Consider the following 26,322-nt stretch of genomic DNA (forward strand, 5'->3'; position numbering starts at 1 on the left):
CAGCTTGAAATGCAGATGGGAGCCTGCAGAGGGAGCTAATGTGCTAACAATCATATCCTGGCCCCGCCTCTCTGCAGGCGGCTTGAGTGCAGTTTAATGTTTAGTAAAGGTGTGTGTGTGTATGTGTGTATGTGTGTGTGTTTGTGTGTGTGTGTGTGTTTATAGGCTGTGAGTGTTTCTGTCCACATCATGTTTGTGTACTTGCTCTTTCCTTCACCAACACAAAGGAGACAGATGCAAATGTGTTTAACAGCGACGGTTCAGCGAGGTGCATCGAGTGGAAGATTAAAAATAAGAACATGTTAGTAAATGTATGCAAAAGAAAATCTACTTTTTATGTATTAAATATTCTTATTTTTTGCTTTTATTTGATAGCACGGCTGTAGACAGACAGGAAATGGTTTGGTGAGAGAGGAGGAGGAGGTCATCCACCAAACAGTGGCAGGTTTGTGAGTGAAACCTGGGACCAGTTTCTAAAACAGTGAACCCACAAACAGTCTATATGTTGAATTTCAAATCAAACACAGCACAACGTTGATGCTTTGTTCATGCATTTATTCATCATTATGCTCTGTGAACTCAGGCTGCAGCCTCTCTCATCTTCTCCTGCTGTTTATCTGTATTTCTCAGCCAGGGCCATAGCCAGACAGGCCAGGAACTTGTCCAAGGAGACGTGGACCTCAGGGGTGAATTCCTCGGGGAACATGGTGGCCATGACCACGAGGATGCAGTGGGAGAGAATCTGTGAAAAGAAGGTAATCAAATAGATGACACACAAGCAAGTGGAAATGTCCCCCCCCCTGAATCTGTTTCAAACTTTCGAGACATGAGCGGATGTTGTGTTTGAATCGGTTCCGGCTGCGTACCTTGAAGTTGGCGGGGTCCACACGCAGAGTGAAGGCGTGCAGCTCGCTCAGGTTCAGCAGACCTGCTTTAAGGTCGTCGATCTTGGACACGGCTAACCCGACTCCACCCATCACAGTTATTCCGTGCTTCTTGGCAGAGGGGGAGTTGGGACTCTGGTCCTTCCAGTGGGCAAAGTAGGTCTTGGTCTGGGGGTACACAGTCAGCATCCTGGAGGAAAACAAAACATTCATTGCCAGGAACAAGAAGAAATAAAGTTCATCAGCCAGTTTGTAAAAACATTTACCTGGCCAGAGCGTCGGTGCCGATTTCCTCCGCCTTCGGGGCCACTTTGTCCCAGTAGGCTCTGACTACGGCCTTGTCCTTCTCAGTGAGACTGGTCATCTTGTCTTTGTTTGACTGCTGTCGACTGTACTGAGGAGTCCTAACTGTGGAGCTTTTATACCCGACAGAGAGCGTGTGCACACCCTGAAACGCCCCCTCAAAGATAGGCTGCGTGGGGCGGTCGAAAAGATGGGTTGGAGTTGAAGTGAGATAAAAAAAAAAAAAACCTTCTCACGGTGACTGAGACACGTCCAAAAGTAAAACAGAGTGTTTTAATCAAAGATTAAACAGTATCATCAGCGTAGGACAATATGTTTAATGATGTTTAATCTGTTTAATGTAGTCTCTGTTTACATTCAATATAATCTGACGTGTCACACTTAAAGCCGTTCTCTGGTCATAATGTTTTTTAAGTAATCCAACATTGTGGATTAGATGGAAACCTTCCTCGCCAGCGGTGGGTTTTAATAATAAGTGGCGTGATTATCCGTCTTATCTGACCCCCAGCCACCACAGCTGTGAGGGTGGATCCCCCTGAACACGACACAAAGATAAAATGTTATGTGAAAGGAAGTTTGTAACATCTGGTGTCGGAGTCGATATTGAATCAGAATCAGACACAACATACTGAATCCAACGGGAGATACAGTCACTCTTATACACGGTGTAGGATGAAGAATTATTTATGTAATAGAAATCAATGTAGATAAAAATGCTGAATAAATTAATTACATTTGACCCTACCTTTGTTACAAATGTATTAGCTAACCGCTAAGCTAACCAGAGTTAGCTTAGCGCTAGTTAGCTTAGCGCTAATTTACATCTGCAGTCCCTCTGATGGTCACAATAAAAAAAATCACATCGTAATAAAACATGAACTATATCAAACACAGCAGAGCATCCCAGAGCAGTACATGCACACACACACACACACACACACACACACACAATATAATATTCAAGTAAACTGCTTCAAAGCATTGATATCAGATCAGTGGTTTGTTTGTTTAAAGCTGCAGATAGAATCACACTCCACAGAGTCGTTGCATTAGACGAAAGGTTATTGAACAATTATTGATTATTGTTGAAGATATTCTCTCAGATTTCATCGACTCCTCTGAGTGACAGATAAATAAAGTGACGCCAAACTTTTTCAATTTTATACATAAAACATCAATATTGAAAAAAGTTCTCAAAACTCAAAAGACGACGCTTCTCCAAGGTAATGTTTGTTTGTCTGTACACATATATCTCAATGTCAATACAAACTAAAAGCTTCAGTGTATTGAAGCAATATGTACCAAAAGTGGTGGATGTGGGATTTCCATAAACACATCATGTCTAATATTCGGCTTCTAAACTTTAAAAACATTAATTATTGTGTCAAACACAGAAAGTGTCACACTTTGGATGATGCGTGTAGGCAGGTACACGCTTCGTGTTATCTTACCGACTCCACCCGAACACAAGCAGCTGTGTGGCGTAAACAGCTGTTTATCTGTTTTCTGTGAGATCGTGATCAGACTTTCAAAGAAAAGCTCCACAGTGTGTTCAAAACAAGCAACGCGTCACAGAGCCATGCTCTCTGATACGCCAATAAATAAAATGTAATCAGTCATTTAAAGGGACGACATCAGTGATCACATGATTGGTGAACCTCAGGGATCCATTTTAGGACCTTTTAATATTTGTGAATTAAAGCTCCTGTGAGGACGCCTCTGGTTGGACTTTCTCTCAACTAATTTCATCCTGCAGCTGCAGGTTTTTCTTTTCTTTTAATAATAATAATAAACTTTATTCATGTAGTATGGTGATTGGGAAGTGCAAACCAAAAACTACAACGTGTGAAAACAGTTTCACAAAGACAAATTGACATTTTGGATGCTCGGCCGCGTCCCGATTTTGCACCACAGCAAACAGCGTTGTTTTAATTCTCACGTTTACAGACTGAAGCTGATCGAGTCAATCGGCCTTGAATAGTTCTTTAACATGAATATGGTGTCGACTGGGCGGGGAACGGATCTCACTCTTTGTCTTGATGCGCCCTCTAGTGGACGTTTTCCAACATGCACGTGTAAGCTGACTGCATGTCGACTTCGTAAGATGCAGGTTTGTGTTTACAACCTTTTTAAACATGCTTGGTGGTAAATAAAAAAAGAATGCAACAGAAACAGTGCGGTCCACATTTATTAATGAATTAAGAAACACAGTCTATACATTAACCTTGATAAAAACAACTGAAGAGCTGTGCGGTTACATAAAAGTAGAAGTGAGCTGAAAAACTCTAAATGTATAAAAAAGATAGATAAATAAAAAAAATGGAAAGTTTATAAAAATTGAATTGCTCAAAAAGTGGATATGAATCTCGTGAAAACACTCTAAAAAGTAATAGAAATTTTGACATCATTAGCCTTTTGACTTCAGTCCAAGGAATTTGACGCGAGGCATCGTAGCCACCATTTTCTATCGACATATATTATTTTGATATTCATATCTTTACACGTCCTTTAAATCGGTCAGTCGCCCTCTGCTTCCCGGACTCGTTTTCAGTCCCGTTAACTCTTAAACACGGAGACACTCTTTCCTCGCAGCCGTCCAGAAAACTTTCACATATAAAAAAAATACAAAACTCAAAGTACCGTCAACCTTTCACCTTCCAACGTGCCGACACCGGGCCCGTGTTTTTATCTCAAACACAGCTGACCAGAGACAAAACATCTTTGGGTTTACTTTGGGAAGGCTGCAACACACACACACACACACACACACACACACACACAAAGACACGTCCTCTGGGCTTGAAAAGGTGAAATAAGTCAACCTTCACCGGGGGAAATAAAACGTGTGAGCTTTTGAGGTCCTGAATTAAAAAAAAAAAAAAACTATCAAAAATACTCTCGAGTAAATAAATCTCGTGTATAAACATCGATATACTGTTGAAGTGGTGGTTTATCATTTTTGTAGCACCAATGAGCTCGTTGATGCAAGGACACTTACGGATGAGAGGAGTGGCTTTTTGCTATTCCTGTGACGTCACACTCGTGTTGATGCTACCGATGAAAACACGCCGCTCTGTAAAGCGATTTAAACGAGACTCAAATGGAGCAAAAAAAAAAACAAACAGGTGTATAATGAGCTGGATGATTAGAGCCAGTGAAGTGTTTGTTAGTGCCTCTGCAGGTTGGACGGGATGACTCGTGTTTAAACAGCTACTATAAGTTCATAACTTCAGAAAGTACCACAGAAGAAATCCATGTTTACAACCAACACGGACGGTGATTAAAAAGTAAACAGAAAGCAACCGAAACAAACAAATCATTATGAACTTAAATTATGCAGGATGAAATCACATAAAACATATTTGTTTGTCTTCATTACAGAGAAGAGAAAAAAAAGACACTGAGACACAAGGGGGCGCTGTGGAGCTTCAGGAGGAGACGCTTCATCTCAAATCACCGGCCGGAGGAGAAGAACCGAGGAGAGGAGACTTTGGAGACACCTGAAAGAAAACACACGTGAGTGTTTGTGACTAATGAAGGAAGAGAAATGTATGATCTTTACTCTACTTCAACACAGACACATAAAAACCTGTCAGAGCAGCTAAAAAGAAGAAATCAGCAGGTGACACAGGAAGTTCACTTGTCTTCGTCTTCTGGACGGCGTTCTGCATTCTGACCTCTCTCCAACAGTGAGCACTGTTATGTTCACTTTAATCATTTCGTACAGAATCTTACTGATTGCTCCTTTAAAGAGAATCCAAAGATCATGCATGACGACTGGCTCAGCTTCACATTTCCAAAAGAACAAATGACTCTAACGTGACTTAATGTGATCGCGGTTCGATGTTTCATCACCAACGATGTGAAAGAAACATGAAATTAAATCTAATCTAATCAGCTCGTCACGGCTGCAGTGATGATGGTTTCAGCTTTGGTTGTTTTGTAAGTTTTCTCCCCGAGTTTGTAAAATAAACAAAGAGACTTGTTCATGTTTACAACCGGTCATCTCACCCTTCATCCTCTTCTTCCTCAGTTCGATGTTACCAACATTTCAGTGAAAACATTATCTGCTTTATTGAAAACAAAGGAGTGCAAACAAACAGCAGCTTCCTTTATGTTTTATGCTTCAACGCCTGATTGTTTAAAAGTTCGTGCAAAAAAAAAAAAAAAAACCAACAACAACGAGGTCGTCAGCGGTGCGTCTGAGTACTCACAGGAGACGGAGGCTTTGCAAAGTTGAGGTGAGCGTAGAGAAGCACGGCGATGTCGTTCTGGCTGGCCTCCAGGGCGATGGACAGAGCGGTGCTGCCGTCCTGTTGGAGGCGAAAGAAAAATAAAAAGGTGAAAAAGATGAAACACGAGAGAGAGAGAGAGAAAGAAAAGCAGGGAAATGAGCGCTCACGTTATCTGTGAGAGTGGCGTCGCAGCCCGGCACAGACAGCAGCTGGCGCACGATGTCCACGTGTCCGTGCTCGCAGGCACACATGAGCGCTGTGGAGCCGTCATCATCTCGGATGTTGACCTGAGCTCCGCAGGACAGCAGCGCCCGCACCATGTCCCCGCGGCCGTGACTGACAGCCAGCATCAACGCCGTCTGTCCCGCCTGTCAACGTGCAAAAATACAAACACGTGAGTCCAATCAAAACATCTCAATCTAAGCAGGGTCGTACGACTGGTTCGTGGAGTCGCAGTGTAACTTGCTGAGCAGCAGAGGGCGCACCTGGCTGGCTTTGGCGTTGACGTCCCCCGTGCGCAGCAGCTGCAGGACCGTCTGAAGGTCGCCGTCGGAGTGGAAGGCAGCCAGAGCGGTCAGCATGATGGCCGTGTAGCCCGCCTTGTTCTGCTTGTCAGCGTTACACAGACCTGTCAGGTACACGCAACAATCAGCGTGGCAGCCGTGTAAAACGATGACGCCAGCGATCTGGTGACGAGAACGTCTCGAGACAGCGTGACAGACTAAATTAACGAGGACATTTTAGAATCGGAAACTTTCTCCTGGAGTTTAGCTCGCTCAGAGAGAGGAAAAAAAAGTTCACATTAATATTTTCTAAAGATATTAAGTCACACCTCTAAACACGCACAGCTCACCTGTATCCAGCAGCAGTTTCACCACGGGGAAGTTAGAGTGGGAGACGGTGTAGTGGAGCGCCGTGTTCCCGTTGCCGTCGGCCATGTTGATCACAAACTCCAGCAGCTGAGGGGAGACGGAGGCGAAGGCGCTCATGTAGGCCTTGACCACCGCCGTGTCCGCCGCCTTGTGACAGGAGACACGCAGCCACTCCTGCAGCACGGCGGTGTAGGCGGCCCTCTGAGATCAGACACAGCGACGACGTTTAGAGACAAAAACCAGGCCGTCGAACTTCTCATGAAAAGTCAGAATATGTAATAAAACTAAACTCACTAATTATACAAAATATACTTTATAATGTGTCTCCTGTCTGTCTTCAAACCCCCCAATAATGAGAAAAGTCCATCCTCTCAAAAAAATATGTGCTCAAACAGGCTGTTTGGTGGTTTTCCCTTCATGACATCACAAAGGGCAGTAGCCCCTCCCCCAGGTGGGTGACACTCCCACAGCTAGGTGTTTGTTCTGCCCTCTGAGTCTGCCTTCTCACCGTAAACAATAGGACATGGAGCCAGAAAGCAGCGAGTACACCCGAGCCCTTCCAGAGAGGGGGGGGCGTGGCCAGACACAGCTCATTTACATATTTAAAGCTACAGACACAGAAACAGCCTGTTCTGAGCAGGGCTGAAATAGAGGGGTTTATAGACATGATCAAATACAGGATCAGAGTGGATTTACAACCACACACTTCACACACATGATGAAGAGGAGCGAGGACACTGATTTACACTGCAGAGGAGGAGGAGATCATGTGACCTTTAATGTGGAGCAGAGACCAGGAGGAGGCTTTCAAACTTTATCTTCTGTCCAGTCTAAATAAAGGAGAACGTCTAAAAATAAATCTTTGAGAAGAAATGAAAATAGTAGCTGTCAGTGGACTCGGACCCTGAACTTTCCCACTTTTAAAGGAGCGGAGTTTTTTTTTTTAAACGAAAACCACCTGTTCGATGTTTTTCACTTACTGCTGCTTGTTGGCTGAAGGCGTTGGGTTCCCCCAGAGCTTTCTTCAGGGCGTGAAGAGACGACATGAGACTGTCAGTGAGCTCCAGTCTGTGAGAGATACAAAAGACAACATCAGTCCTTCATGCTTCATTAGACCACGAGTCTGTATTCTGACCTCGAGTCTAGCTACCTGCGTGTTGCAGATTCTGCTGCTGGTTTGGACTCGGACTGACTGGCGAGGACGGTTGCCTCTGATTGGACGGTTTGCTGCTGCGTTGTGATCTCAGTGGTTTTAGAAACAAGCATCGAGGAGGAACAGCTGACTGCGGACGTCGCGAGTTGATCGGGGATGGATTCAGTGTTTGATGACGTGCTGGAGACCTCCGAGGTGACGCTTTGTTCTTCTGACGGCTTCTCGGCGCTCTCTTTGGAGGCGGGATTGTTTGCTGGAGGAGGAGGAGGAAGATCGCAGCCTGCCGTCTCGGAGGCACATGGTTGCACAACAGTGTCTGTCGCTGGTGACTGGAGCTCTTCATCTGGCAGTTTGGAGATCTGCTGTGAGTCTGAAACGACGGCTGGTGGTTGAGGTACGCTGATGCTCCGTGGCGGCTTGCTCGGGGCGGTTTGCTGGTTCTGGATGGTTGATTCTGGAAGTTTCTCTCTGGCTTCGTGATATTCGCTGGAGTCGCTCGCCTCGTCTGAGCTCTCACTGCTGCTGTTGTCTGAAGAGGTGGACTCATAGCTGCAAAACAAGAACACGCCTCACCTTACAAACAGCATTTATACTCTTCAAATCTTTAAAGGGCCAAAATTTCATCCATTTTTTAACGCGCACAATTTCACAGCTCTGTGCACTTTTTTAATTTTTTTTATGTTTTGCAACAAATAGCAAACTGCACACACACTGAAGCTTTTCCTTTCTATCACTGCTGCTGTGCACATGCCCAGTTAGACTCAGCATTAAATTAAAGGCTAAAACTGTCGTCTGGCATAAAGTTGTAAACGACTCGATTACACGAGGGACAGACGCTTCTTTTAACGTCCTCCTGAGACCCCTCCCCCCCTCCAGGGCAGATCTCCCGCTGTGAGAGACGTGTGAAAAAAGGTCCCAGCAGACTCTACTGCAGGGGTGGCCAACCCTGGTCCTCGAGAGCCACAATCCTGCATGTTGTAGACGTCTCCCTCTTCCAACACACCTGATTCAAATGATTATCTCGTCATCAAGCTCTGCAGAAGCCTGATAACGATCCTGATCATTTAAATCAGGTGCGTTGGAAGAGGGAGACGTCTAAAACACGCAGGATTGTGGCTCTCGAGGACCAGGGTTGGCCACCCCTGCTCTACTGGAATCTTCTAGAAATGTTGCATGTGTGAAAGAGGCTCTGCAGGCAGATCATTTTATCCTTATATAGATGATAAAGAGACGGGGCGGCTTCTTCTCCACACCAGTCTATTGTTTGTAACAGCCTCCCAACATGGATGCAGCCAGCCAGAGCGCCGAGCGCCGCGTCCAGATAAAAAAACAAAGAGAAAAAGAAAAGAAAACACTCGTGTAACATAAACGATTCCCCGGCCTGAAGAGCAGCTCCCATTTGTCTCCACACATCTGGAATAAGTGTGCCCATCTGTACGCGGCTCTTCTGTCACAGACCGTTTCAATAACACTTTCAGCATGTGCAGACGCTTTATCTCTTCGCTTACACAGAAGTGGAATTTATGTTATTTATAAACGAAACGTCAGAGCGTCACGCCACGCCGCGTCACGCCACGTCACGCCACTTAAGACTCCCAAGAGGATGCAAGTAATTTACACTTAGCTGTTCGCTGCTGTTTTTTAACCTCACGTGCAGGAAAACAGGGACCGGGGCAGAAATCTATGCAGCTTTGCTTTTTGCTAAAATGTCCCATAGCTCTTGTCAGGTGCATTTAATCCTCGCCACGTGCTCTTTAGCAGCTGTTTAATCTTTTTGCTAAAGTTGCCCTGACGCTGCACAGACTCATTATATTGCCATGATATTAAGAGGATGACACTTACCCTCCATTGACTCCAATGAACTGTAGATTTTTCTTCATGGAAGGAGATCCCGGTTCACCTTGTGCTCTCCGCTTCATAATGGACCTCAGAGAGGAGGACGGGGAAGACGCTGGGAAGGAAACCAGTGATCACACGCACGTTAGGAACATAACAGAGCAGGTGAGAAGAGACGGACCAGGGAGTCCAGCGGTTACCTGTCTGAGCGCCTTCTTGTGACTGAGCAGCCTCTGCGGGTTCTGCTTCTTTTGAAGGCAACAAACTGATCTGATCCGCGGCCATGACGGGAGCAGCTACGGGTTCGGACGTGGACAGCTCGCACTTAAAGACGTCTCGTACCTCCTTTGAGCTGATCGCAAGCGGCAACTCCACCGGAGTCTCTGTGACGAGAGCACAAGATTTTATAAGAAGGTCGCTGAACAATCTGGTGCAGTAACTTTAACTTTAGTATGAGTAGGGAGATAAACATTACCAGGTGAAGCCGGACCTTCGGCGTGTTCTCCGTCAGCTGGCTGCGGGCTCGGGGAGCTGCAGGTCTCTGCTCTGAGCAGAGTTCCCACCTCCACCACCCGGGGCTGCTCCAGCGTGTACACCTGGATCCCCACAGTCCTCTGCTCCCTCTGCTGTGGCAGCTGAGTGAAGCTGACCAGAGTGTGCAGACTGCAACCCTGCGGCTCCTGCCAGCCCGTGCTGGTAGCCATGATGGGATGCTCCGCCCGAGGTCCCTTCTGCACCGCCTCCGCCTGCTGCTCCCGCTGTGCCGCCTGCAGCTCCTGCATCGTCCTCTTTAAGTGGCCCTCCAGCTCCCCCACTTGACTCCTGAGAGCCTCGGTCTCTGGCTGCAGCCCCAGATCCTCCTCCCGAACGCCGACTCCCACCTCCCGAGTTCCCTTGGAGTCCTCAGGTCCCACTCCGATGGTCCGAACTTCCCGTTTTGCGTCCGGTCTTGCTCCTCCTACGATCACCGTGTCCTCGATCTCACAGCCCGAGTCTTGCTTGGAGCCCTCAGCTGTGGTTGGAGACAGCGCCTCCGCCGGTTTGTTGCTTTTCGCGGCGCTCACCTCTTCTTCAGGGATGTCGATGTAGAGCTCTCCTCTGGGACGACCTCGGCTAAATCCCAGAGTGTGACCCAGGAACTTCTGGCTCTTGAGCTGCACGCTGAGCTGGCGTTTCTCCTCCTGCAGTACAGAGATTTTGACCTGCAGCACGGGGATGGTCTTAACCTGCTCCTCCAGATCCCTGATCTTCCTGAGCGCTGCAGCCATCTGCTCCCTGACGTGCTGCAGGTGCTGCGGCGTCGGAGTCACGGGCGTCGACAGGCCTGAGCTCAAGGGTGTGAATGATCCACCTCCGCCGTGGGCTCTGTTGAAGCTGTGAGCGCTGCTGATGGAGGTGTTGGATCCTGCTACGCTGCTGTGCATGCTCCCCAGGTTGGAGAACCTGCGGCCCTCTTTCTCCTCCTCCAGCTTCCTGCGTGCGTCCAGCAGGGTCTTCTCCACCCGGGCGGTGCTGAAGCTGGGTCTCTGCGTTGTGTGGTAGCCCGGGGCGCAGTAAGAGTAGGACGAGTGCCGGCTGTCCATGCTGGTGTTGGAGCATAGAGACTCTGTGGAGGTCCACCAGGACCCGGCATAGCCATAGCCCCGAGGCAGGGAGCCATAGCGAGGCCGGCGCTGGATCGGTACCTTCTTGATGGTGTTCCCCTTCTCTATGTCGTTTACATATTTCACAAAGTCCAAGTCCAGACGGTAGCCATAGGGGGTCTCCACTGAGTAGTTGGCCTCCTGTTCTTTGCCGTGCAGGGAGGGGGGGACAGGCGGGTTGAGTTTCCCTGGAGGAGGAGGAGGAGGGGGGGGAGGAAATCAACTTTAAACAAACGGAAATCTGCGTCTAATCTTGGGCTCAGACTTTAGAAAATAGCATCAACTTTGTTTAAACTCTGAATTTGTGTATTTATTTATGAGGTACAAAGTGGAGAGGCCCGCTCCCTTTAACGCGACCTTAAGTCCACTCTACACGTCACTGAGTGTCGTCAGGCAGTTTAAACATTTATCTTTAAAGTGATGTCGAGTATTCAGAAGCTGCACCTGGGAAGCCGCGGTCCATATGCAGCACCTGAGCCATGTTGAGTCTGTGGCAGCTTTTCAAACAGTCACCTGTGGAGGGAACAGACATGAGCATAAATCATCTTCTTATGAGGTAAAACAGCTACTTTTAATGCAGAGAGAAGAAGACAGGAGTTCTTTGAGCTACGTTTATAAAAAACAAACACACGTCTTAATTACGGTGTTTTTGACCTCATTGTTTTTTTTTTTGGTTTTTTTTTGTAGGAAAGTCAGAAATACTTTCACTGTTTCTTTCACTTCCCTTCCTTTCTAATTTTATCCGCTCATTTTTTTCGGAGCATTGTGGGTCACGTCGGATCTGCGTGTTTGTTTCTGTTCTTAGCGTCAGAGGAGAGGAGTAACAGGGGGAAAGTTTCCTGGCAGCTTATTCCAGGACAGAGGGGTTTTTGAGACTCGCCATTTACAACCTTATTAGGAATCATCTGAGCGGCACGCAAAACTTCTCGGCTGAATTTAGAGGTTTACGCACACACATCTTTCCCCTCACGTTCCCTCCTGCTTCATCTTTCCTCTGTTTTTTACTCTCTCTCTCTCTCTCTCTCTCTCGCTCGCTCGCTCTAAGCATCAGCTGAGGATCAGGAGGTTTTCAAAGGGTCACTGTCTCTCTCTCTCTCTTTCTCTTCAAAACACAAAGTGAATCTCTGAGACCTTTCATGCATGTTTCATAGTGATGCTCTTTGATTCTGTGCTGTAGATCGTGTTTTTCCCCTCCCAACAGATCGCACAACGCCAATGCTCCTGCGTTTGTTTCTGCTTTGGAAAAGATTAACTTTCTAGGTCATCTCTTTGTGGGAACTGAGGATGTAATGTTTAAGCTATTCGTCGTTGCAGAGAGTTTGCACTGCAGAAAAAAAGGCCTCTTGTTTTTTTTTTTGTTTTTTTTTTCGGGCGAACTCATTTAGAGTCTGGTTTTTCTGTTTCTTCAGCAGGAACTGAGTCTGTCCTCTTTAATTTGAGCTCTTCCTCTCTCTCCCTCCCTCGCTCACTATCTTGTGACCTGGCTCGGAGCGCGCTCGTTTGTGAAAAGTAGGGCACTTGGAAACACTGACTTGCTTGATTTGGTATTTCTTTCGAGTCCCGTAGTCGCTTTAACGTCTCGGTGCGATTCCCCTAATCTGTGCCCCTTCGTCACCCTCTTGTACAGAGACCGCCACACACTCATGAGGCATGGAAAGTACTGAACGCATGCACATACAAAGTCACAGCGGCGCAGAGGGAGAAGCACTTCTCACGCTTCTTTATCATCGGAAAACATTTCACTGCTCGCTGCAAAAAAACAAAAACGACAGCCAAATATTTGTTGGCGTAAATGTTCAGTATGAAACTTCCAAAGAAAATAAATACACAATCACTGTCTTGACTTTGATCCTCACTGAAGGAGGAATATGTGCAATGAGCAAAATGCAAAAGACTTCCTTCTTTGGGAATAAATAAACAGAGTTATAAGTAAGCTCTCATGTCATGCTTGAGGGCGCTCTCTCACTCTGCATGCGTACAGTCGACCGGTCACACAAAACACTGTTTATTGATCTGAGGCTGCACCAGCTACAATTACAGTCATTGTGTTTCATATAGTGACAAAGAAAAGAACTGGTATTTAAAATGTCTTTAAATGTCAGAACAGCTGCTACAGATGTTTTCTAATTTGATGATTTCATCATTTCATGGTTTAATCCTGCGTTTCAGATTTATCCCACGTCATGCATCGTCCTTCTTCTTCTCGTGATCGATCTGTAAATGTGCAGTCGAAAGTCACGAGAGTTGAGAGTTTTATTTAAAGTCCACATTCAAGGAATTTATCTGTTTGCGTTTGTGCAAAACAAATAAATTGAGGAATGGACGGAAAAAAGAAAACGAAGTAAACGTGAGGTGCTCAGAGTGTCACGAGACTCCGAGAGAAAAGTCGAGAAGATGTTCAAGTCATCGGTTTGAAAAGTGCTGTACGGTTTGGTGTGTGTGAAAGGGACAGCGAGAGAACGGGAGTGGTTCTCTGTGTGTGAGAAAGTGTGAGTGTGTGTGTGTGTGTGTGTGTGTGTGTGTGTGTGTGTGTGTGTATGTGTGAGGGCGGAGGACAGCGCTGACAGAGGACAGTAGATGAGATATAATTAGAAGCTGCACTTTTGCAACCAAAACGTCCCGGCCCAGCAGACCAGACAGCTGACACCGTCCACTTGACTCCTCTTTGACTTCCAAACAATCTGCTTTTGAAATCTTCACACACACACACACACACACACACACACACACACACACACACACACACACACACTTGCATCATTCTCGCCTTTAAAAGCTCTTTTTTTTTTTTTTCTACCCCGGCTGTTGTTCCTCCCACAGCACCGGGCCTCCACATCTGCTCCTCCAGCAGGGGTCTACTGGGTGTTTCAGATGTGTTGGCATGTGTGTACATACTTCCCCAGAGAGTGTGTATATGTAGTGTGTGTGTGTGTGTGTGTATGTGTGTGTGTGTGTGTGTGTGTGTTAATCGCTGACCTTCCTTTCTCTCTCGGCTCTCAAACAGAGTTCCTTTGATTTGACATCTGAACAGAAAGCAGTTTGCTTCTTTCCTCTCCTCGGGCTGTTCTCCCCTGACCTGCTTCATCCACCACTAAACATGTTTACTTGTTTTTTTTTTTGTTTTATATTCCCGCTGCCGGATACCTGACTTTGCAAATTCGTTCATACCAAGTATTGCATTCTGTGTGTGACACATCCAGGGTGGCAGTGAAGAGCAGCTTGCTGCAGGGTGAAGAGGAAATCATTTCCAGGAAAATTGTGATTCAGGAAAATAAAACACAAGTCGCTTACTGTTTCTACAGAACATAAAAAAACCCTCCTGAGCTGACTGGTTCAGATCTACAAACTCATTGATATCTGAGACCAAACTGAGGCGCTATCGGAGGCATGTCCAGTGCTGGTACTGGTTTCAGAACCACCCTGCTTACCCTTTCCGCCCATTAATCCCAAAACCTCCCCATACAGCTGCATACCATACGAACAGAAGCTAACATCGCCCGGTCTCCTCCCTCCAGCTGAAGCGACACTCGGGGGGGTAAGATGCAGGTCACCCAGCACAGATTACACGTCTGTGGTATGTCCTGTACGATGTCACGAGAATAAACTGCATTACAGCGCTGCTGCTGCTTCTTTCCCGGCTGAATACTTCGACATCCATGTGAGTGTTTCGGGTTTAGAAACTGGATTTGATTTACCTCGTGTATACAGAATCTTGTGCTCTCGGTGTATCAGAGGGCCGAGACCACCCAGCGAAGTAATTTAAGATGCCAGGCTTCATTTCGAGGTCAGCTCTCCCGGCTTTATCAAACTCATTGCTTCCATTCAGTGAGTCACCTTATTATTATTGCCATTACAAAGGATTAAACCTCAGTGTTGCTAAGTCAGAAATACCAGTCCTCCCTCCACCCACAGAAGATCTTTGAGGACTTTTTCCACTGACTCTCTCAGACTTTTGGTCCATTACTATTCTCCTCAAGTTCAGGAATGGTTTGTGAATTAGGAAATGAGGGATTTATTTTCCGCTTCATACCAGCTGCTTGTGCTGCGAGGACGGGATCTCTCCTCCCCAGGCTCTTTGCTCTCCCTTCCTTTTCTTGCACTCTTACAGTCGACACCTGTTGGGAACAAAAATAAAGGAGATATAATGGCGGTCAGGGATTTTTTTTTTTTAAATACACGGGTTTAGTGCAGGAAAGAATGCGGAGAAGAGGAGACTTCACAAAAGGTGTGTTGCAGTTTTGACACTCAGGCAGAACAGACTTGAAACAAGTTGCAGAAGAGTCGCCTCTGCCAGCCGTTAAACACGGGTTTCCATTCAGCATTCCCAAACATTCCCGTGGTTTTGTCAGACACGCCGGATGTGAACAATATCCCTCCATGACATGCCAATCACTCTTTGACCTCTGTGTGGAGCAGCCTGGATGAAGCCTGATCCACGCAGAGCTTTGGAGAAACACTTTCCCCCCCCACTCCACTCCACTCCACACACCCAATTCCTCTTTCCAACTCGAGGCTCTCTAATCAATTCAAGGCCGGGAGCCTCCCTGCCATGTGATTGGGCAACGCTCTCTGTTTACTTGTCTGTGTGACTAACACTCTCAAATCCACTGGTACAAACCGACGCCCTCCAGTTTATGTGGGGACAGCCGTCATGTAAACGCAGCGGAGACAGTCCAATTCAATTTTTTCCTCTCAAATTCTCGATCCTGACACTCAGATTTGAATGTTAGCACACTGCGATAACCCTCTCAGGTCCCATCTATAAAACATTTACATATTCTTAATTACACATACTCGCTGTCTATTATAATAACTGTTTTATGTGTCGGGTTGTTTAATTGCAAAACGAATGCTAACCTCAAACAAGCTAGGCTAATCTTTGCATCTTATCTTGCGACATGTGACTTGTTGACATTTTGGCTAACTTGCGTAAATAGTTGAAGAAATAGTAGTTACATGTCTTCAGTACTCTTAAGAAGCTGTCAGCTTTTCTTCTAGCCCTGGATGGTTTTGTTTTAATGGTTTTATATGAACGCTTTTGTCGTACCAAGAATGAAGCTACGCTAACGGGAAGTGGCGGCTCCTCCTCGCTGCACTGCGCTAAAAAGAGACGTGAAAGATTTTTTTGTGCTGACTTCTAATCTTGTGTTTTTATGTGATACTGTAATCTAATTTTAAAAGTTTTAAATTGGACTGGTACTGGTTGTTGTTGATGTTCTTCTAGCTAGCACGCTAGGGCTAATCTCTGAATTTCTGCTAGCGAACAACTCACTGCTCTCCTTTGTGACTTTTATAAACAAAGTAGTCTGTAAAGGAAACTTTTAGGAGAAGAAGAAGCTAGTTGATTGGGTGCTGATTAATAATGACATCAGATCTGATTGCTGTCTTTGATTAACTCCGGCCCCCCTGCTAACACCACACAGTCGTACTTGCTAACGTCACGTGATGGCGGCAGCTCTTCTTAATTAATCTGACAGTGTTGCTGCTGGTGTAAACTATAATGTTAATCAGTGCTGTGTTGATAATTCTTTTGGGAAAGAAGAGACAAGTAAACATATTTTCAGAGGGCAAAAAAATGATGGCATTGAATCGAGCACATCGTGACGCTACATGATGCACGTCATGTGTTTTATCTGAGGCATTCACAGTGCTGCCATCGGAATCCGAACAATCACAGCACAGATTACCTTCAAAGAGTTAAAGCCAAACTGACTTCATGGGCTTGTAATGTGTTCCCTTTATGGACAACATGGACGCCTACAGTAACCAGAACAGATAAGCTGCATGACCGTGTCTGCTGATTCTCATACTCCAGCTAGCCCGCCAGTCTGCGGCCAAAGTCCGCTCGACGTTTTGTCAGGGGGGTTTCGCAGCCTTAAAAAACCTCGATGGGTGACCTTTGCATAATTTCATAACAAGACCTTCTGTTGTTCCGCCCATTGTTTCGTATCTTTGTGTTGCCATTGCTGCAGAAGGGTGGAGGGGCAAGGGGGAGAAGCAGACCTTTTTTAGAGCAGCTAAATCACAAAGAGCCATTCATTCGGGCTCTGGCTCCACAGCTGGTTCTAATATAAAGCAAGGAGGGGCATCTGAGAGAGAGAGAGAGAGAGAGAGAGAGAGAGAGAGAGAGAGAGAGAGAGAGAGAGAGAGAGAGAGAAACAGTGTGTGGTGAGGAAACTTGCCTCAAAACAAACAAACAGTTGATGAAGTGCTGTTATTGACCCACACACTGACACAATCTGGAAGCGAGCGGTGGATGTGCACTTCAGGAAAACGCTCCATGACAGATGATCCGCGCTAACACGGTCCGTATAGGACCGAATTCGTACCCGATTTTAAAAATGCCAACGCTCCTCTCTGAAAAGAAACATTAATAACGCTGAGGAATCCTAAGTGTGTTGTTGGAGTTGGCAAACACTTCATAGACAAATAACAAACTTTACATGAGACGACTCAAACTCCCATCGACTCCCACGCAGCGACGATGAAAACACACATATCTCCCGACACTGTGTGAGTCCAGAGACTCCCACAGACCTGCAAACACAGCTGTAGCTTTGAGCTTGATTTATTCAGGTGAAGGAAAGCCAAGTGATTTCGCTCTTTTTAATTTGTCTGCATTTGATTAATCTGGCAGTGCGATGATAAATGTTGGATTTATAAGCCTCCAAATTGGTAGCAACATTGTGAATCCGAATGATATAAAAACACTTTTCTTGTGCCAGACAATCCCAGCAAGGCCAGTGAGATGGTTGGAGCGAGTTGTTGTGGCAAAACAGAGACGGTGTGTTGCAGTAGTCTGAGGTCTGATGAAGAAAGGGTTACAGGAAAGGGAGCTCCATCTGTCTATTCCCGAAGGACCACGAAACAACCGAGTCACTTCCTCCCAGCCCAGGAGAAAGAGTAACAAGGAGAGCGTAAAAAAAGGCCGGGCTGAGAAAGATGAGGAGATTTGTACAGTCAGAGGGGGAGGAGGAAGAAAAACTGCAGCTGAGACTTTTAAGATGGAAACTTCTCATGTGAGAGGACCATGACTGTTCTCACATTCAGACTCCAGCGGCATGAATCAGACACCAGAATGTGTTTCTGATGCAGAAGGATCACCCAATAAGATCCCATCGAAGGCTGCAGGAACTCCTTCAGGAAGACAATATAAAGTTACAAAGGACCTCTTCTCATAATCTGGAACGACTCCGCCTGGAAGATTACAATCATTTGTTGCATTCCTCTCCTAAATTTAGACAGACAAAAGAGAATCTGTACGAGTAGCTAAAGCCAATAAAGCCGACTGACGTTCAGGGGGTCGTGCAGAAGAGTTTTAAAAGTTGCATTAAGAGGAGACACGGTTGTTGACCTATCTACTAAGACTTCTTTGTCCTCCTCCTCCTCTCTCTGCAGCACAGATGGCTTCATTCAGCCAGCTGCTCCTTATTGAATAATAAATCAGAAAATTCAACATCAGATCTCTGAGAGAATGCTAATTGTGGAAGCAACAACAGCAAACTTGTCAGCTAGCGTAACGTGGCCGAGGACCGCACGTCAGCGCCTGACACACGGGGCCTTCATCATGTGTGACGGGGCCACATGATCTCACATCAACATGGCCGTACAGTGAGCTCTTGTGCTGCTGCTGGACATGTGGTTTATGACTAATTTGGGCTTTTAAAAAATGTGGAAAGTGAAATCATAAGCTCATGGGACGTCTCGTCCAGGACTCTCTGCCCTCTCCGGCTGTTTTTTACATTAAGGAGTGGAGGTATGGAGACGACAGTCTGAGGAGGGGCCGGCCAGCTCTCGTTACTCCTGGAACAAGAGCAGAGTAAACACCCAGCCGGCGTGCTGCTATTGGTCATTGTGCTGAACTCCAACAGGAAACTGAGCAAGGGTGGGGCCGAGCGGCAAGGAGCGGCACCGGGAAGAAAAAAAAAAAGACATAAAAAAAAAGAGGGGAGGGGAATTTGGGGAGAAAAATTCCTGTGCAGTTTGTAGAGGTGGGGATTAAGAATGATGCAGAGCAGAGGCTGTTTTTGAGGAGAGTGTGGGGTCTGCAGGGGAGGAAGACGAAGTCCAGACGGGTGGTGGAGACTCGGCCGGGGTTAAAGATCGGGTCAGAGTGCGTTGTAGGGTTGTCACAATACACAATACAAAACTAGTAAAAATCAAATGATCCAGAGAAACAAAACGAGAAGCACGAGACGTCCTGACACATCGCAGGCAAACTGTCGAAACTGCTAAAATACACTTTAAAGATCCAACGCTGCTCTGTCACTTTCGCTCGTGGCAGCGTTGGGTTAAAATATGACGGCTGATCTGAAAAAGCTTCGACGTCACCGAGATGTTTTGGAGTTTTGTCGTGTCCCAAAGTGTCAAGGAATTACAAAAGTCGCTGCACAAATTCACCCATGTTGCTGCTGCAGGTTAAATAATAAGCGAAGAAAAACGCCCATCGCTGACATTTCTCCATTTTCACTTCCATGCACATGCATTGACAGCGCTGTTGCCATGGTTACCTGACGATTTAACCTAAAAACTGTGGATGTCTCTCCAGTATTTTGACCCCTGCGTTTGGTTGGACGCCTGATACGGCGTTAAATGCATTATGGGACGCTGATTAGACACCAGTAGTAACTCTTACAAACACAACGCGCGCTCTCTTGTTCAGGATGTCAAATATAAACCTATCAGACAGGATCTGGGGTAAATTAAACACGCCATCACTCATCCTTCATCCTTAATTAGACGATGCCTGAGCTAAACAGGAGCTGCTCTCGGAGTAGTTGGAGTTAATCTGGTGGTGAACATTTTGCAAACTGGCCCAGTAAAATGAAGAATCTTTAGGGCGCTTTTAACGACATCAATCCGTCCTTTCTGAAAAAAGAGGCGTTACCTGTCCGACTGGTGATGCAGCCACACACACCTGAAGTTTACTCTTCGTGCCTCATTTGTAGAAACAGGACAGAGAGAGACAGTGACATGAAGGAAATGAGCTCCAGGTCATTTTCGAGGACATGAGGTGCACGCACTAACCACTCGGTTACCGGCTCCCCCAGGAAAATGTCCAATTATTAAAAGATTGTCATTTTCATTTTAAGAAATTTCGCCCATTTTAATATTTGGTTATTTATTTCACTTGCATGATTTCCTCCCGGAGCTCTCACACTCTGCTGATGGGTTTCTCCTCTCTCGCTGGACTCGTAGCGGGCAGACTCCACAGGAAGTCATTTTCCTTGCAGCCATGATGCAGTTAAGCGTTTCCCTCTCTGGGATCTTATCAATGACTTCCTGATTCAGTGAGAGACGAAAACCAAACCTGAACGCAGGCCAACCACAACGCTTTGTCACGTGTGTGTTTGTTTGTTTGTTTGTTTGTGTGCTTTACTGGACAGAAAGAGTCTGTCTTGCTCTTCTGAGCGATTAAAGTATTAAAGGAGATCAAGTCCGATTTATTCAGGACGGTAATGAATTACTGTCCCAAGAAGCTCTAAAGCCAGATTAGACCACCGTAAACATTGCCACAACAGATGTTCCAATTAATATAGCTAAGTGGGAGTATTAACACGCACTGTGTCTGTTAATCCAACCTTTCGAACAAAGAAATCTGAGTATATGGACTCCATTAAAAACATGTTCATCTCTTCTTTCAGGTGATGAAATGTAGCATGAAGTCTCGTCTTAACGGAGCGGCTAACTCATCACCGAGGCGAGCAGTCTGGATTAGTTAATCAGCTGTAGATCCTCGACAGTGACAGACCGTCTCGTGCAGGTTCAGGGTGTAATTTCATTAGCCGTGCTAAACCATTTAAATGCCCCGGCGTGTGGCCTGGTGTGCAAATGGGGTTTATAGCCCCGCATTCCTCCACAGCACCCCTGGGTCCAAATGCTGCAGTGAGACAATCACATTCCTGCTCTCTCTCTCTCTCTCTCTGCTGCTGACAATCACGACGTCCCAAAACTGCAGTCCCTATGGGGTCTCTCTGGGGGGATTCCAGGGGGTCTCGGAGAAACACGGAGTCGGGTTTCGCTGTTATTACACTCACTGGAGCGCCACGCGATGAGGAAGTCTTCAGAGGTCGCTTCATGAAAACACGATGATGATGAATCCCTCCTGTGAAAATGAGTTGTTGTAGAGAAACGGCGACCGATACAAAAGGTCATCGGGGAGGCGGGTGTCGGATCAGGGTTCGAGGAGTGAAACTACAAGCATCTTATTTTTGCATCATCATGTTACAATGAGTTGATTGAAGATGATGGCGATCATTAAATTTCAAGTCTTACTAAAACTGAAACGTGCGTTCTTCCAACAGTTCCTCCTCTTCCTGTTTTTTACGAGTGACCAATCATTTGGCTGAAAGACAGCACGCTGACCTTTGACCCACTTGTCTTTCATTTTATATAGATGGAAAACAAGGCGGAGTTGACGAGGTGGCTCTAGCAGTGGTTATGCTAAATGCTAACGTGACGAAGACAACGAGGACCACGTGGAGTCTGAAGAAGAGGACTCTCTTAACAATCTGTAAGTTAGCTTTATTTAATTTTATTTTAAGCTAAAATGAAGCTACACCTGGCAGGCAGCTGCTAGCTCACAGTTAGCATTAGATAAATCTGTTTACATTAATTATTTACAGAGTTTTAAATAATCCAGAGGAGGGGCTTCTTCAGGGTAACTATTGTTTGTTTTTGTTTAGCACTATCTTAGCATGAACTGTGTTTTGTTTGTACGTTTATTAAGTTTCACTACAGTGACATGTTAATTAAACTTCATACCAGTGTTGTTGTCGAGACCACACTAAACTCGAGACCACAGTGCTCCCAAGACCGAGACAAGACCAAGACCATAAATATCTCTAAAAGAATCTTCCTCTTGTTTGCAGCGGGCGTGTCGCTCACTTAGACCGAGAGGGTTTCGCGGCCGCAACCAAATTAAAAATAAAAATAAAATTCTGAATGAACTGAAGGTATTTGTTCTTTTAGAAATAGGCGTTTTCCTTGTAATCACAGTAATGACGTGGACGAACGGCCTCTCCGTGGTGGTCTTGATTTGAAATCTGGAATCCGCCCAGTCTGAGACCGAGACAAGGCCGAGACCTTCAGAAAGTAGAGACGTACCCGAGACCAGAGAACTCAGAGGCCGAGATTTAGGGACCGAGACCGAGGCGGGACGAGACCGAGACAACACTACTTCATACTCTGTCAACTCCAGAGTCACTATAAACGATCAGACCGGCCTTTCTTGCTCCCCCATCACGATTCCCCGACGCTGGCAGTCTTCACATTGGAGCCACCAAAGCCGCCCGCATAACGACACAAACAACACTGAGCTCATCTGAGTGCCAAGCAGCTGCTACAATCCCTGTTATTCACTGGGAGGTGATTTAATCCAGACAGCAGCAGCCCCATTACACAACAGCGGGACAGTGGTGTGTATTGTATGACGCAGAGTAACAGGCTGGTGACTACACCCCCACATCCAGCCGACGACTTCTGCATGTCCTTCATCACAACATCTGATGTGATTACCGATGAATCCACAGCACTTATAATGGGACACACGGCTCGTAATCGTGTTTAATGCTGATAGGAAATATTTCATTTCTGGTTTATTTGTTTATTAGGGCCATCGAGATAGTCCGAGGTTTCAATAATGGCTCCTGTATGAAGCAGAAATACGATTAGAGGAACTTCAAAGTGGGCTTTGTCCTCCTCTAACAAGCTGACAAACAAACTCAGATTTAAACAACAAATCCTCCATATTCCCATTAAAGGAACCTTCAAACATGCATTTTAGATTTTAGAGTTATTGTTTACGACAATAAATCAAACACGTCGATGGTTTCAAAAAGTTTATTAAGTGTAAATACCCCTTAAAGCTTTTGTATCCTGAGACAAAGCAGAGATATGCTTCAAGAAACTTCTGTGTTAAAACGTACAAGTCGGCCTTCATGATCGCTTTAATGGTTATAAGAACGAATTTATGTAACGTGTGGACATGCGTCTGTTAATCCATTCATTGTCAACGACCTGTTTACAGAAAACGTGTTTTCAAATAATGTTCAAACTCTCTCGCGCGTTACGATGCATCGTGGACATCCTGAGTGAGAGAACAGCGCCCCCTACTTTACTTTGGAGAGCACGACGGGAAGGGAAAAAAAAAAAGCCAAATTCTGCCAACGCCGCTTTTATTTTGAAATGCTCCTTGACCTTAAAGTAAACGTGCCTGTTTGAGACTGAACATAGATAAAAAGCTGTTTGTTTGGTGGGACCGTGTAAACGAGCGACTTTTAGCCGAAGCCATCTGTGGTTGCCATAGTTACGACAGATGTTAAAGATGGAAAAATGTCCTTAAGAATGCAGCTTTGTTTACTTTTTAATCGCAAGGTCAAAAATACCGATCATGTATGCATCTAAGACGACATCAGAGGCGTTACGCTAAAGGTCACCAGTTTACACGGACGCTTTTTCAACCTTAACACCGGTTAGCTTAAATTAACTACTGTTAGAAATAACTGATTAACCAAAGGTGATATTTTCTCGGCCCACCTCTGGGGAACCTTTATTATGACAGGATCTATAGGCTCCTTCTGACCAGCTGACAACAAATAAACCCCCATAGTTATCTGAAGATAAACATTTAACCTTAATTTATGCACATAGGGCTTTAAAAGTGAGCTGATTTGTTTATTATGGGAAATTAAAAGCGTCAGAAACGCACAAAGTTTTAGTACTCAGCTGGGAAAACATTCATTTAGAGTCATAAAACCTTAACTTGATTAGCTGCCCCTCATTGATTTTCATGCTCTACAAAAAAAAGGACAAACACAGTTAAGTAAACTTCGAGGTGTGTTTATCCTCCTGCTCAGCTGTCATCCATCTGCAAGACGACACACACACACACACACACACACACACACACACACACACACACACACACACAACTGAGCAGCTTTACAGGCGGACACAATCAGCAGATTTGAGAGCAAGAAAAGCAGCGAACAAAAAGAGTTGATGAACATCTGGAAGTCATGAAAAGTTGCAGCAGAAAATCCTGCACGGACCCACCCTCTCCCCGGAGTCTCCGCAGCCGCAGCTTTCTCACTTTCTTAATGAAATTAAATTGGAAATGCTCGGATTGTCGCAACAGAAACAAACATCCAAAATGTGTTTCTGGTTCAGAGGTAAACACTGTGAGATAAGAGCTCAGCTGCACACTGGAGCTCCTGCTTCAATCAATTATAGGACGAAAGTTGAGGCCGCGTGGCAAAACCCCCTTTTCCATATGGGGTCGATGACAAAAACATTGTATATACGGGATGAATTCAACCGCGATGCTGTGCGCAGATTCTGCATAGACGATCTTTGTATTGCAACAAAGTAAATCCACATATATGAAATAATCGATGTGACGTGATATCCCATGTTTACGTGCATGATGTAATTGTTATTATTACGATATTATTTATTATTTTTTCGTCACCGTGCAGCGCGTGAAGCCTCCGGTGATGCTCTGAACAAAAAAGGCACGCGCGCCGGAGAGGCGAGCGCGAGACTGAGCTCAACACTCCTGTGAAGGTAAATAAAGGTAAATAAAGGTGAGGATGTGACCTTACAGATACCTCACGTGAGGGGTTATACGTATGTGTGAAAAAAAAATGATGAGGGGTTTCTAGGATAAAGGAGAGGACCGGCGGAATGGGCAGGACAAAAGAAGTCACAATCAGTAAAAAAAGGCGGCGCGTGCAAAACGCTTTAAAAACAACAACAACAACAACAAGGCAGAAAGAAGCAGCTTTCAAACAGAGGAAGTTATTTTGCTCTTCTTACCTGCCCTCTGGAAATCCTTTCAGCCGCCTCGGCCCGGGAGGAGCGCTCACTGACAGAGAGACAAAAACACCGCAGCCGAGATGCGCGAGCCTCCTCCCGCTTCTCTTAAAGGGCCAGCAGCCACGAGGAAGACAGCCAACCTCCGGGGGATGGCACTGCAGTACCGCGCGTGGCCACTTGAGGTTGGCTCTAAAAGTGAGTCAGTCCTCATTTGGCCCCATATTAAAAATGGTTCACTTTACAGCAAAATTAAACAAATGTACAAATAAAAATTTAATTTAAATATAACTCACAAATTAAAATTATATTAATGCCTAAAGCTAAGCATAATTAGGACGTTAATTAGTTATAATAAAAATAAAATAAAATAATAATAATAAATAAAAATAAAATAAAATAGGACGTAATAATTAAAAAATAAAATAGGACGTATAATTAGTTACTTTACTGATATATTAGCACTAATCAGTGGGGATGAAACTCTTGACGTCAGTTACGTTTTTGTGTTTTGTTCTGTTGATTTATTCTTGAATTAGGATTGTTGTTAGATTTTTCAAAACGCAGTAGCAGAATCTTCTTTTTCTGTCCCGGCTAAATGTAAGAAAATCAAAATTTAGTGATCTTGTCGTTGGTCAACTTCCTCACCTCTGATTGGCTGTTGCCATTTGGTGTCTATTTTAAGTACCTGATTATAAAGCTTGAACCCTTCATCCTGATAAATCAGACAAACATTACAGGCTATAAAAGGGATCACTCTGCCGCCACAGGAAATGAGATGAATTGTATGGAAGAGGAGAGCCAGGAAGACATCTGGACCAAATACATCTTTGCTTTGTCTTCATAACCGAGTCACAATAACTTCAGAGTGCAGCATACATAAGAATGAGTGTTTTAATGGCTCCCACAAGTTACAATATGTGAAATAATCTTGTTTAAGAAAGATACCTGGAAGTAATTGTAATCAACACAGAGGTGCTCCGGGTGTTTCTGGCTGATGTTCATCGTATCAAAGCACCAAAAGAGCCAGATAATACATAGTGAGCTTAGAGGTATAAATGCATGCATGCAACGTTTTTCTGACAGGATGCGCCTGATTCTGAGGATGTTACAACAATAATAGAAAAAAGGCCATCCTGTCCTGGATGTTTGTTTTTTGCTGGGACTGGACTAGATGTGATCCCACCTCCTCTCCATAATGGATTCTAATACGGAGAGATGAGAAGATAAATGTGGACGGAGGAATGTCAGTAATTTAGTCTGTTGATAACAAAGAGAAAGACTCCCTGGGACTCTACGTAAGAGCTCGGTCTGACTTGGGACCAGGAAGATCTCAAGATCTCACTAAACAGACGAACTCCCCGTCTCTTTAAAAAGCGAAACACAGGAAGCAAAAGGAAAACAATCCCCTCCCCGAGCGTGGAGATGCAGGATGTGTTTGGCAGCTCCGGCCCTAAAAAAAAAAAAAAGTTCAGTTAAAAGCAGATCAGGCTCAGACAGATTAGTGAGAGGAGACCTCTTCCTCAAGCCGGGTTTAAATTCTGACATGTCAGTGCTTTTCTTTTTTCCCCCCTCGATGTT

At 45.3% G+C, this 26,322-nt stretch overlaps 2 protein-coding genes across 4 annotated transcripts; both read right to left on the reverse strand.

Annotated features, from left to right (window-relative positions):
• Positions 1–538: 538 nt before the first annotated feature.
• On the reverse strand, positions 539–1,761 carry LOC306837946 (hemoglobin embryonic subunit alpha-like). Of its 2 annotated transcripts, XM_079365838.1 has the most exons (4): positions 1,612–1,761; positions 1,151–1,579; positions 867–1,074; positions 539–742 (listed from the first exon to the last, which is right to left on the reverse strand). In XM_079365838.1, the coding sequence occupies exons 2-4, from the start codon at positions 1,246–1,248 to the stop codon at positions 614–616; spliced, it is 435 nt and encodes a 144-aa protein (XP_079221964.1). In that variant the 5' UTR covers positions 1,249–1,579; positions 1,612–1,761; the 3' UTR covers positions 539–613. The 2 variants fall into 2 exon arrangements, with proteins under 2 accessions (XP_079221964.1, XP_079221963.1); XM_079365837.1 differs by having other exon boundaries at positions 539–1,074; positions 1,612–1,755.
• A 1,596-nt stretch (positions 1,762–3,357) lies between these two features.
• On the reverse strand, positions 3,358–25,667 carry kank2 (KN motif and ankyrin repeat domains 2). 2 transcript variants are annotated; one of them, XM_079366329.1, is made up of 13 exons: positions 24,745–25,667; positions 14,957–15,041; positions 11,371–11,439; positions 9,759–11,114; positions 9,484–9,666; positions 9,290–9,398; positions 7,445–7,996; positions 7,275–7,362; positions 6,276–6,495; positions 5,908–6,050; positions 5,590–5,790; positions 5,402–5,500; positions 3,358–4,687 (listed from the first exon to the last, which is right to left on the reverse strand). In XM_079366329.1, the coding sequence occupies exons 3-13, from the start codon at positions 11,405–11,407 to the stop codon at positions 4,631–4,633; spliced, it is 3,045 nt and encodes a 1,014-aa protein (XP_079222455.1). In that variant the 5' UTR covers positions 11,408–11,439; positions 14,957–15,041; positions 24,745–25,667; the 3' UTR covers positions 3,358–4,630. The 2 variants fall into 2 exon arrangements, with proteins under 2 accessions (XP_079222455.1, XP_079222454.1); XM_079366328.1 differs by lacking the exon at positions 24,745–25,667 and adding an exon at positions 15,187–18,392.
• Between the last annotated feature and the right edge of the window lie 655 nt (positions 25,668–26,322).

Source organism: Symphodus melops (assembly GCF_947650265.1).
Source record: "Symphodus melops genome assembly, chromosome: 17".
NCBI lineage: Eukaryota > Metazoa > Chordata > Actinopteri > Labriformes > Labridae > Symphodus > Symphodus melops.